The 13,917-nt window shown below is 40.1% G+C and overlaps 1 protein-coding gene across 4 annotated transcripts in view; it reads right to left on the reverse strand.

Moving 5' to 3' along the window:
* Positions 1-4,973: 4,973 nt before the first annotated feature.
* The window catches only part of pax5 (paired box 5), a 56,253-nt gene continuing 47,309 nt past the window's right edge, over positions 4,974-13,917 (reverse strand). For all 4 annotated transcript variants that reach the window (XM_080881349.1, XM_080881347.1, XM_080881350.1 and 1 more), the window contains exons 9-11: positions 12,839-12,925; positions 11,917-12,003; positions 4,974-9,911 (exon numbers count right to left, since the gene is read on the reverse strand). In XM_080881349.1, the coding sequence (XP_080737475.1) occupies positions 9,829-9,911; positions 11,917-12,003; positions 12,839-12,925 (257 nt within the window). In that variant the 3' untranslated portion in view covers positions 4,974-9,828. The remainder of the gene's footprint in view (positions 9,912-11,916; positions 12,004-12,838; positions 12,926-13,917) is intronic.

Here is a 13,917-nt window from a genome sequence, read left to right on the forward strand (position 1 = left end):
GTATGTATATATATGTATATATTGTACTATTCTTAGTTAGCGTATTGTCTGTCTTGTCTTAATGTTGGTTTAAAATGGAGCACTGTAACAAAAAATAATTTCCCCCAGGGATCAATAAAGTATTCTGATTCTGATTCTGATTTCAGACTACGCAAACATAAATCTCCCATTTATTTATTTATTTTTCCTAGTGTTTGTTCTTTAGCTCATTTGCAAATAAAATTTTGGGCTTAAGAGGTTATCAGATCTTTCAGGATGCCACTTCACTAAAGAAAAACAGATACAGTAGAATTATATGTGGCTAGTTTTTGCTAATACAAGTTTTTAGATCCAGAAACTGCACATTTTTTAGACATGCACAGACAAACAGCAGCACCAATATCTGTGTCTCCTGATTTTAAATTCCTAATGTGAAATTGCTCATTGGCAATGTGATTTTACTGTCTTTCTGTTACTCACAATCACCAATTAATAAACTGTAGTACGTAGTGGAGTATGTACAATTTAAATTGTGTAGTTTTAGCAAGCTAAGCTTTGGTTATTTTCTCCGCTCCACACCGTGCGTAGTTGTGTCACAGCTGATTGAGACAGGCTGGGATGGCTGCTGTAGCCATGGCTTTGCATTCATTGTTGGAATTGTGTCTGTGACACATTAGCTTAAAACCTGCGAAACACTTAACTGCACACAGAAACTGTGAGAGCACTAAACTCCTGGCTGAATATTACATTGAACTTACTGAGCTGCTTTAGTAACACACAGTGCTGTTGATCACGTAGACCTTAAAACAAATGGACTGCCATGGCTTCTGGGCGAGTTCGACATTTACCATCTTGGCTTCATAAGGCCTTCACTGTGGCAATTCCTCAGGGAATAAGGGAGGGGCTTGAAAGTATCTTTAAGGTAGCCATGACCTAGGACATCTAACATCTTTAACATCTTTACTGCCTGTTTCTAACTAGGACAATATCGAGAGAGAGAGAGAGAGAGAGAGAGAGAGAGAGAGAGAGAGCGCATCACGGTGTATTAATAAAGAGACTTAGAGAATCTCGAGTGAATATTTTCTTGTAGACTTCTGTAGAGTCTGCTTTTTCTCCCAACCACAGCACTGCTCATTAGAAACATTAAGTTTTATTGAATAAATGGCTTTATTTTTCAGCCCTAGATGCCATGTCCATCTTTAAGATACAGTCTATAATTTAACAGAGCTCTTTTGACTAATTTCAGTGGGAGCAGTATTGTAGCGTACAGTTTTGAGCCATATCCATACCATCACAGATTCAACCACAAATGCATTTTTAAGTCTGAGCAATAACCCCCAAATATCTGCAGAGAATATCTGGTTATCTGCTACTATACACCAGGAAAAATGCCAACGGTTGTATATGAATACCACAAAAACAACTGCAAAGAAACCCAAAAGAAGGTGAGAAAAGCCCTCAGTGGTCTTTTAGGATTCAGATGAATAGAAGAGAAAAATGAAGGCTGGAGAAATGTACATGGAAGCACCAGATTTAATCTTGCCTAGGAATTCGTCCAACCTCGATAGCGGCAATAAAACAGCGCTTGTTAACTTTCACTCCAGTGTTAATCCTTTACCGTATGATGCATTTTTACACAACATTAAAGGGTTGCCTTTGGTTGGCATGGAACTAGAATAAACACACACACACACACACACACACACACACACACACACACACACACACACACACACACACACACACACACACACACACACACACACTTCTTGCAGTTCTGGTGTCCTGGGCAGACACCCAAACTGTGGACAGCCTGGCCTGTGTCTCAAGCTGGGTATGTGCTGTTTTCTGTGTGTGTGGCGTGTTGTCGCCATGTCGTGGCTTGTGTCCTATTATCACCCCTCTCCCCCTTTCTCCTCCTCTCTCTCTCACACACACACACACACGCACACACACACACACACCTCTGCCCCCTTCTGGACTCGGCCAGCAGCCAAGACTGCAGCACTGGGACACTCCATTCACTAAGATTGGTGAGGTGAGAAGAGGGAGGGGGTGAGATGAGATGTGTGTCCCCCAGGATGAAAGCAGCTCTGTGGGGTCACAATGAGACACAAACAGCCACCAGCTCTGTCAGCAGCGTCTACTGTCCATGACTGAGGCTGAATGTACAGGAATGTGGTATTTATGCCAGAAACAACTGTTTAATTTGTGTGAGTTTGTGTATCAAAAATCAAGTAAACGAGCAGCTAAACACTCACTCAGAAGCTTTAAATTCCAAAAAATTATTTTTATTCTGAATGACCAATAAAATTATGGCAAATATTTACAAATAATTACTTCTTAGTTTCACATTACAGGTACATAAATGGAATAATTCACCAACAACAGTCACTCAGGTGGACGGATGGACAGGTACACAGACTGAGTATGAAGAAATGCATCGAGCAAACTGCAATTTAATATTTCACAGTAAACTCAAAGCCATGAAATAAAATAACAATAATATTAACAATAAAAATATAAAAAATAAGCATAATATCAAATTCACCATTTACTTTCAGTTTTCTGAACAAAACTGATCGCAGTTCAGGAACAAAATAAACTAACAAACAAAAAGTGAAGAAAAGATAAAAAGAAGAAAAATCAAGTGATATGATATCTTTGGCAAATTCGCACTGCAGTAAAATACATTCAAATATTAAGACAACACACAACACACAAAGAGAAAAAACACCAAGTTTTGTTTGCAACTACTAGAAAATTGAATAAAAAACATACAGGTTTTCTTAAAGAAGCATTTCTTTTTACTTTTTTTTTTTTTTAATCCTCCCCTCTAGAATATTTGAAGGCATTTCTCGTCTTCGTTTTTGTGTTTGTAACTCTTTTTCTTCTATTTCATATGGTTTTTGTACAAGAGTTTGTCCTTTAAAACAGGCATCACAGGCTTTGGTGAATGTTACAGATATGTTATCTTTTTTGTCCCATTTTAATGTTGAAGAATAGAACACACTGAATCGTTGGACCCGAATTAAATTTTTGCCTTTTTGTCTTTTGTTTGTTCATTTTATTTAAATTCATATTTTATTTTATTTTATTTGGACCAAAATGTCACAGATATAAATATCTCTTCAAAACCCCAGATAGGAAGTCATGGACACAAAAAAAACTCCAGATTGTTACACGAAAGGCCACAGTAAGGTGAAAAATTATGTATCTATTCTTTTTTTCTTTTTTTCTTTTTTTTTGATTGAAACATCTGCTTAAAAAGCACAGTTGATTTTTGTAGGCTGAGTCGTGTGTATTACTCCTCTTCCACAGTTGAATAATATTAAGATGTACAGAACATTGTAACACTTCAGTATGAGATCTGTCCAGAGCCTAGTTATATCAGCAAGCATGAAACAGATTGTGCCACTAATTGCTGTCAAGATGTGATGCTGAATTCCCCTCAGGTTTTGGGAAGGCAGTAGCCTTCTTCATGGATTCATATTGAGATACAGTCAGGCAGTGCGCACTCGGCAAGAAATCATAATAAAGGAGAAAAAAACTCATTTGCATTTATTTCAGGTTCTTATTTGACTTGGAGCTGGGATCAAAATTCAGGATGCAATTTATTTTCATGGACAGTAAACTGTGGAAGTGCTGCAAATGAAATGTATTTGTTTGATCTGAAACTGGTGTTTCTTTGTGTTTCAAAATGCTCTACAGCCACACGGAGAGGAAATAGGAAACAGGAGATGCGAGATCTCACAGAGTGTTCTTGTCCAAATAAAGACGCCGGCAGCAATATTGCCATTGAAATGACCTCGCTTTGGCACGAAAAACACCCAGCTTGATTCCTATGCAGAATTTCTGACAGGACAGCGAGCATCACGTCTGAGGAGTCAGTGGGAAAAAGTGAGAGAAGTAAGAAGGAAAAAGGATTAATAGGGCTGTCTGAAGAAAAAGGGAGGACTTCTGAGGAAGGTCACAGCCCTGAAATCAAGAGAATACCTTTAATATTCCTAATCCTGGTGGTGTGGCAGTGGGGAGGAGAGGCGAGATGGGGAGACAAGTGCATGAGATATGATGAGATTAGGGCTGAGGAGGGATGGGGGGGGGGGTGAAAAGGGATGGGATGAGCTTCTGATGGCACAGCAGGTTTGGCCTCCCCTGGGGAACATGGGGGCATAAGAGGAGGGGCTACCACCACTTTGCAAAGGACAAAAGGAGGGAGCAAGAGTATGTCTGTACTTATATTTATGTGTGTGTGTATGTAGCCTGCCTCTGCCTGCCACGCTTTCTATAGTACCACCCACGGTGACTAGTCCCCCCCCCTTCATCACTGCAGTCAATGTCATAGCTGCCAATCCAAACAGCTGCCGGCCAGTGAGAATCCAGTCTCTCCCAATGTGAACCAGTCAGGTCAAAGCAATGGCAAAGCAAGCTGTGTCCCTATGAGATGCATAGTTAACCAACAGTCCTGTTAATATGTCACTGGACTCTGGTCTACACTGAATGACAACCACTGAGTTTGACTTGTTTGATTTAGCAAGTTGATGCAAGCGGACAACTGGATTTACCTCCTGAAGGAGAATGACTTCAATCAATTATTTCTTATTGTATGCGTGTGTGTGAACATGTTTAGACATCTTTGTGAGGACAGAAAATTGGCATGCTACTATACTTGTGGGGACCAGCAGTGCACTTATGGTGACAAAATGCCTGTCCCTAGGAGTTTTTGAGGCTCAAAATATGGTTTTAGTGTCAGGGTTACAATTAGGTTATGGTTAGGCTTAGGCTGAGGGTTAGGCATTCATTTTTGATGGTTAGGGTAAGCAGCTAGATTATGTCAATGAGATGTCCTCACTAAGATATGAAATTGTGTGTTTCTTTTAAATACTGGGGTTGGAAAAAAGAAATTCATTTTATTAATGAATAAACTTGATATATTTCTGTCATGTTCTTGGCTTTTACTTATATATATATATATATATATATATATATATATATATATATATATATATATATATATATATATATATATATATATATATATATATATATAAACATAGTTTAACCGTGATCTATGTTGTGGATATCTCCCAGAAATTGAACTTTTCAGTCACCCATTTCAGAAATATGCAAATATTATGCACTTGGTTGATGTTTGGATATCTTTTAATGACCCTAAAGTTGGAAAAAATATCTCACTGTCCCGCTGCAACCAAAAAAACCTCCTTGAGATTGGTTTGGTTGATGGCAGTTTAACGGTTGCCGTTGTTTTGATGGAAGATGCTGTCTTACTGCAAACACTCATCAAGCAGTAGTGAAACTTGTAAAAGTGTGATCCAAAACGAAATGGAGACCATTTGCCTTCACCTTTTGATAGCAAGCATCCTCCTGCAACCACTTGCAAACTGGTCAGGGAACACAATTTTTTCGTAGTTACCAGTGGTTACCAGTGTCACCAGTCTCCAGACCTATGTGACTGAGGCTTCAGCAGCTGATTTCTCAGCAACCTTTTGCAACCACTCACAACTCATTGGGGTGATACTCATTTTCCCCTAACGATGGGTGGTTGCCAGGATGTCACTAACTTGTCTAGGCCTGGGTGACTGGCTCTGTAAGCAGGTTTTTAGCCCATTAGCAGGTTCTGCATATACTTGTAGAACTGGAGTTGTGTCCTGTGACTTTGCTGACCCATTTCTTTATGGTCAATGTTCCCACACAGACACTACCACCCACTAACAACGTGATCATCTTAGGAGCTTTATCAAAAATGAAAAATGTTGTGCTATGTCAAAATTTGGGATTATTATCTAAAGATAACTAAGAATTTTGAAATAATATCATAGAATTTAGAGCTACAGATGGGGGAAAATATAAATAAAATAAATTCAGTGGTGGAAACAATCTTCCATGACATGACCTACTGTACTGCCACACAAAAGACAACTCAACAAAAAAAGACATCTGTCTTGGTGTCACCAGAAGTTTAGTCTCAGCTGAGTCGCTTGGATAGAAATCGTATGGCTCTGGCACTGTCACTACAGCTGATGAGTGAGGAATCAATCACTGACTTTAATACAACCAGGACTATTTTCTGCTTTTCGTTGCTGTAGCTGCTTAACAACATCTTTTTTTCCTCCGGGTTTTATGACTGAAAAATCCACATTCGGGGAGATTTATTGACTAATGTGGGTGCTGTTAGATCAGCTGTCAGAGCCGCGATGACACTGTTGTTGCATTGTAAGAATCACTGTGAGTTATTGGTACTTTAATCACCTTTATTTATTTGTAAAAGGCTTTGTAAAATCTTCAAACCCTGTGTTTGCCCGGGTAAATAATAAGACTTCTGTTAAATGCGTTGCAGGGAGGAAACTGAATCTAGTTTTAGTGACTCATAGTAGGTCAGGGGGATGTTGACATATAAAACTAAAGGCACTGTCCTTGTTTTCAGCTGGTGTGGTTCAGGTTCAATAATGCCTCAGAAGGATCAAGAGAAAAAGACAGAAATAAGGAAAGGCTCCCGCTGAGGCGCACGCTTGTAACACAGCAGGTGAGCCGTCATAAGAATCTTTCTTTAGAGTTGTGTATTCACAACTTTTAAGGTCTACAAACGTGAAAGGATCCACTCTATTACTATTTCAAAAAATCCCAGAAACAACAAATATTGAGAAACTAACAGCTTTGTTCAGGGTTTATAGTTATTGTATGTTTATAGAGCTATATATTATGCCTCACACTGCAGATTTGGTGCCTTCAATCTGTTTGCTAGTAGACACTACACAGTAGCAATGAAGCGCTACACTCAGCCACATATACCCAAAACAAAAAAGGAATCCAAACACTCGCAGATGATGGCCAAAAACAACACCGCACACCTTAAGTCTTTTTATAATAGAAGAAAGCTTCGACACTAAAATCTTCAGTGTGAATAACTGAAATCGCTATTGACATTGTGACTTCTCTTTCGCTGATTACTGTACAAGTCTGGTGAGGACAGAATTGAAACTGAAAAAGGTACAGGCTAAGGAAGATATTGCCCTCTCACAAGACCAATATATCGGCCCCTCAGACATTTGGGAAGGGAAAACACACTGATTTCAGATCTGTGCTGAGGGGCGAATCTGTCCTTGTCTGTCTGTCTGTACGAGATGGGTAAGGCCTCAACCCTGGTGTCATGCATTGTCACAGCGCAGAACTGATGTGGCAGACAAACAAACGAAAAAAAATAATAATCAGGTTTACTTTTTTTTCACAAAAGCAGTACTTTTATAGAAACAATTTCAGGATTTTAAACAAGCACATGTTTTGACACATACTCAAAACGGGGAAAAGCAGAAGAAGTACTTAATGGTTCTGAAAGGAAGCTGAAAAAGTAGAATGTCACCTTAAGAAGATGATTGAGTCTCTTTGTGCTTTTGTAAGAAGTCAGCCGATCCACTAGGGGGGCCCATCTTTGGGGAGTTTAAAGACAGAGATAGAAAGAGAGGGTGCCACTGCTTCCTGTTGGTCTTTGGCTGATGCTCGACTGGATCAGCAACAGGAGGGATACTCCTCACATTGGGTCTGATCCAGTCTAGCACCAGCCTTCGTTTGGACACTTAGGAAGCAAAATAAAAACACAAAAAACTTATTAAGTGGCACCTTTGTCAACTGATACCAGGCAACAAACTATAAACAGGAAAATCGCAATCTGATCACACTTATAAACAAAGACTTCTTATATTGAAAGTTTTTTCAGAATTCATATTTCACTGCGTCATCGCCGTCGTCATCGTCACTATTCTAGCACAACAGCGTGACACTATTATAAATCATTACAGGCATTCACTCTCATCACGGAGTGCAGCACAGAAAAGCTTCTTAATATATTACTCTGTGTCTCCTCCATTATAAATAGCTCTTGATCAGGACTAAATCTTGTCTGGGGAGGTAGGATACCACCGTCCTGTACTGTAACACAACCTGATGGAACCGATTTTGGTCCGATGTGAAGATGAGTACTGTTTGTTTTACAGTAGTGGGCTCAGATTTTAGGCTGTGCTTTCCTGAAAAGTCTCTCTATGTCTTGGTCAGTGGCTTTCAAACCAACTCAAATGCAAGTGTGAATGTAAGGCATGGATGTATTAAAAGAGCTGGGGCCTCATTTATACATTTTTATTATGTTCAAAGATTGGTTAATTACTTGTGTTTAATTATGTGACGACCATTGTTTATAGATCTCAAACCAACCTAAATTGACGGCACCTGTAATTTCAGCAGAATTGTGGGTTTAAACAGAAATAACCGAGGACCAAAACAGAAAAGAAAACTTTTTTGAGGACAAGCTCTCTTAAGTAGATTAAGAGAAAATAAAAGAGAATCCAAATTTGCCAGTGAATCTGATTCTGATTAGCAGGAAAATCATGGACAGTTCAGACTTACAAATTAAGATTTTACGAATGTAACTTCATGTTATAAATGAGGCTTTTGGATGCAGCGATGTCATTCAGCACGTCCTTCCAATTTTTCTAGTGGTCAAATTCAGTATTGCAGGCAAAAATACCCACACCTCAAAAAACGTTTTTCCCCCCCATTTCTTGAAAAATACAAAAGAGTCATCTGTAGAACTACTAATGTTTCTACCTCTGATAGGTAATCGTAATCGTTCTGTTATGAATTTATCTGTAGGCGTTGACATCCAGTATCCAGCTCCTCTTAATACATCCACTATGTGAGGACACAGTTTTCTTACCAGAAAATTGGATCATGCTTGACTTCAACTACTAAAACCCCACCCCTGAACAGCAAACATCCAGTCATGGTTTATTAACTATCTTTAGGCGTGCCAAGTTTTGGATTTTTCTACACGCTGAACCCGTGTGCATGGTGCAGCAGTAGAAATCACACACAGCATTTAAGGAGTCTTATCTTCTAAACTTTTTCCAATCCTAAAAGTAAAGAATGAAGAAATGAGGTGAGATGCAAAAATGCTCACTAGCTTACATACTGCATAGTGCACTGGTAACACAAAAGGATTGGATAGTTGACAGTTGTGTGATAGTTGTGTTTGTCGTAAGCAATCCGCCGCTTTAAAAATGACTAGAAATTCAGAGCATGTATACTCTGCAGAACTGGAAAGCTTGACCACTATAACAGTAACAAACGGGACAGGGCGAACATGCGTGACCCTGAACGCTCCCTTTGAAATAATGTTATCTCATTTGATGAACATTTCTGAGGGTTCCAGAGGAAAATGTGTTGAATCTGTGGCAGAACGAATAGAATGGTAACGATATGGGTGATTTTGGTCAGTCAAAGTTAGGATGATTGGATTGTCTTTACTTCACTGTAGCATGGCATAGAAAATTGATTGATTAATGTGCGGTCATAAAAATAGCCTACTGTTTGAAAAAGTTGATTTTTCTCTGATCAGCTTAAATAATTTCATCAAAAATATTCCCAACTGGAAAACCCAGAAGGTCACAATACAGATAGTTTTAATGCTACACACAGTCCGCTGACTTTTGGTTTATGACTGGTTAAAAACTAGATAGGAATACAAAGGCTTGATAGTGTGGGAGGGTCCAAATTTCCAAAATCTACTTGTTTACATAATCGGTTATTGACCTTGACATACCTGTGTCCTCACAGTATTGTATACCCAAACAGTATTGTGCTGCAGCTCAGGAGTGTATTCGTTGGTTTAAGTGTCACTCAAAGAAAATGCAAACTTCACCGATGTCAAAGATTTGAATTCTTCTCCTCTTTGAAGTCCAAGCGTAGGCGAGTTTGTACTGAGCGGTTCCGATGCTATCCATCCCTCCCTCATCTCCTTCTCCTCCTCACCCTGCGACTTCCTGTGTCTACACGAGGGTGTCAGTGGCGGTCGTAGGTGGAGGCTGTAGCGGTGGCAGCAGGGCCTGCCCCTCGTGATGTTGCACTGTAATAATATGGCGATCCTGGAGGGGGAAAAAAGCAAACACACAACTTTTTTAAGTCACTTAACTGAAAAAAATATGAAAACGTGATGTGAATCCAGGTTCTTTAACCTTGGGCTTTTTTCTTGTCTACATAATTAGATTATTAAAACCTGTAATTTCTGCCATGTAAGAGCTGAAAGCAGAGAAAATACATTATTTTAAAATGGTGTGTGCTGAGCAATTTACAGGCAGAAACAGAACAGCGATGGGATTTATCTAAGAGCTGTGTTTGATGGAGTCCAATAAAAGGTTTTTTTTTATCTCTACTATTAAGGCCTAACTAACCATCAAGCATGATCGCTTCATGGTTAGTTATCAAGTGTTTGTATTTCCCATTCAAGCTACAGTTGACCACAGTAATCTGCTAGTGACCTGCTAGTGGTGCCACGCCCTCTTTGCAACCAATTTATCCTAGCAACTGTCAGAAATTACTCGCTAACTGCTTAGAGGTTACCAGGCGGTCACTTATTCCACTGTGATAACAGGCTAAATGTATAATAAAAGAAGTTTATTAAATGTGTAATGAAAGACGTTTTGTGATATTTAAGGATTTTTAGTATTTAAAGTTTTTGAATCATTTCACACAAAAAACGAATATTGAAGAAACTGCTTTCATTTGATCCCTTCAGTATATCTGACAAATCCTGATTAGCAGCTGTAAACCAGGTAAAACTGAAAGTGAACTAAGCAAGAACGTAGGCAATTATTCCTCTGTGGGCAGGAAAAGTACTTTCTCTTTCAAATAAGTTTGACTAATCTGGAGATTTGTTAATACGATTGTCTTGTTCTTTTGCTCATTTCGCTTCCCCGTGGACTTCTGTCGCAATGTCATCACACTGACAGATCGCAGCAATTAACTTGGTCAGAATAATTTTTTTTTATTACAGCTAGAACTGATGTTTAAAATGACAAAAAACAGCAAGACGGCTGTAATAAATCTGAATTCTCCCTGAACAATTTACAGCCTACTTAAATATGGTGTAAATGTGAAACGAGCAGCTTCAATTTTCTGTTCAGATTATATTTTACTTTGAATGTGAGCAGTGAAAGGCAGGGATGAGATGACATGAGCTGATGGAGCTAATGACAGAAAAAATAGTCTCTCTTTCATGTACAACCAATAAAATTAACTCCCTGACTCTTTCAGTCTTTCTCTCTCTCTCTCTCTCTCTCTCTCTCTCTCTCTCTCTCTCTCTCTCTCTCTCTCTCTCTCTCACACACACACACACACACACACACACACACACACACACACACACACACACACACACACACACACACACACACACAATCGTAGTGACAGTCTAAGCTGACACACTGAGTACAGCTCTACTACTGCTGATCCCCTGAGTCTATTCTCTCCCCAAGGGAGAGGTCAATTCAATACTGTAACCCCAAAGACACGCAGAAACCCACACTTACACACCTCAATACACACAGAAAAAAGCAGTCACCTGCACACACACATCCACACCTGTCTCCGTTCCTTCCATCAATCAGCCTAGCTGTGTGTTGACAGGTTATGTCTGTCCACAGTCCAGGTAATCTCAGGAGCCTCTTTGGGGAAGTGAGGCATTAAGCCGACCTGACAAACTATTTAGTCTCACTCAAGGTTTCAGACGCCCTCTTCTCCCCTTTTGCCTCTTCTTGAAAAACTCCCCTTTCTTTCATGTCTCACCATTTTCCTCATCCGTTCCTTATCCTTTCTTTTGTATCCAAGGCTCTCCCTTCCCCTGCCTTCAATCTTAAGCCTTTCAGTGTCTCCTAATGTGCATCTTGTCCTCATATTATGTGTCCACTCATCCGTTATCATAAACTTCCGTTACAGTCTCTCTGCATTTTTTCCCTTTTTGCATGCTCTACTGTCAGCTTTCCTCATCGTGGCATCCCCCCGTGCATATACAGCACCTGCGTGCTCACAAACACAATGCACTTATTTCTGTTGTACTCTCTTCATCTGCTTCTTTTGTCTTTCTCCACCTACCTTGCATCTGTCCTGCCTGGCTGGTGAAGAGACTGGAGGAGCAGCCGATTTCCGTCCCCAGGAGAGACCCATAATCCTGCTGAAACACTGGGGACAGAGGGATGGAGGGAAGGAGGCAAAAGGAGAGGTGAGGAGAGGAAAGGGTGGGGGTATGCTAAAGGTCATCACAGCGTGACCTCTCTCACCTATTGACCTTTTAAACCATCACCTTCTGACCGTTTCACCTTTAATCATGACCCTGAAATGGCTGCTTAGACAATGACTTTGACACCGACTGTTTTAGCTCAGGGTTAATGCCTCCTCTTAAACACTAATGCGGAGATGTAAAGACAGCGTTGGGATGTCTTTCAGAAACACACATCAATGGTTTTGGAAGTTAAAGGAAATGGATGCTGCCAAGATATCTAAAAACATTTTGGGGGGGGGGGGGGGGGGGGGGGGAGGTAATGCTTGCTGCTTATTAGAGTCCCTCAGATCAACACTGGTGACTCTTTGGGACTAAATAAGCTGTAACTGTTTGTTGCTTGGGCAAGCAAACAGCTAAGATTCTAATATATTATATTACTAACATCATTTCTTTAGATTAATTTTTAATCTAAAGGTGACTGAAACTTAAAACAATAGGTGGTCAGAGTCACTTTCCTCCATGACACCTATATATATTTAAAAAAAACAAACAGTTAATTCAGTTCATTCCTCTCTTGCTATATCTGTTCTTCAGATCCATTCATGCCAAAATTGCCTGTCATTAAAAACAAAAAACCCTCTGCAGACTGTCTGCTACATTACTACAAAGAATGAAATGTAATGCCATGAAAAAGATAAATAGAACAGTATTAGAGAGGGTGGAAGTGGGATGTAAGGTGGAATGTGATGAAACTCCACAGAATACGCTACAATAAACAATATGGGATACACCAACCTAATAGGCTGGGGTTAGGAAATCTCCATGATTCATTGTACGTTGAATACTGCGGATGGGAATATGGACTTCCGGAAAAATCTCCCCCTGTAGGAGAACAGAAAACAGAGACACAAGACATGGTTAAAAACATTAAAGGACAGGGAGGAAAATCCCATCTTGGTTTGGTTTAGGTGAGGACTAGCACAGTTTTAGATAATATTCAGGATATTATTCTTATCTCGTTTGGCAGGAACACATGCTTGTGGAAATACTTTGCTCTCTGAAGCTTTAACCGGCTTCTTGTGTTCAACAGAATATTTTACAGACTAGGTGATAGGGACAGAACAGGAGAGCTCGGTGCGAATGTAGTGGTCCTGCCATACAGTGGATGATAGTGTAGCTTTTCTCCCTCATTTAATACTTACTGTCTGGGGTCTACTCTTCCTTTTGCCTTCCCCTCCTGCTTTTCCCATCACCCCTTCCTCTTTATTTTTCTCTCTCGTCCTCTGGCCCGCCTGACTGCAGCCCGCCCGTCACCCTTCACATCAAAACAACATTCTCCTCCATTTCTTCTCCTCTTTTTTTCCTCCACATATCTCTGTTGACTTGCTCTCTTTTTTCACTCTTTTGCTCTTTCTTTTCTCCTGAACCTTCACTCCTCCCAGGGGATCCCTCTCCCATAGCTGACAGTCACAGACCCTGATGCCCCCTCCCTCCAACCACCACCCGTTCCTCCTCTCTCCTTCTCGTTCTGTCGGTTCTGCCTCACTGCTCTCCAACACCCCCTCTGAGTGTCAGCCCCCCTGCTGCAGAGAAAAAGACAGAGAGACAGAGAGGGAGAAGGCGAACAGCAGAAGAGAGTTGCTTGCTTAATGAAGGTATGATATTAGACAGAGCGAACAAAAAGGAGGATAATTTGCCTGAGAAGTGCTGAGATAAAACGTGCCGGAGCTGGAGAAGCAAAGTTTGTAGATTATCTCCTCGACTCATTCCAGTCAGCTCATGGATTCGTGCAGCTTTAAAAATGCACTGAGAAAAATTCAAATGCCTGCACTGTTTGTGTGTGTGTGTGTGTGTGTGTGTATATATATATATAC

This window comes from Rhamphochromis sp. 'chilingali', assembly GCF_963969265.1.
Source record: "Rhamphochromis sp. 'chilingali' genome assembly, chromosome: 4".
NCBI classification, from domain to species: Eukaryota; Metazoa; Chordata; class Actinopteri; order Cichliformes; family Cichlidae; genus Rhamphochromis; species Rhamphochromis sp. 'chilingali'.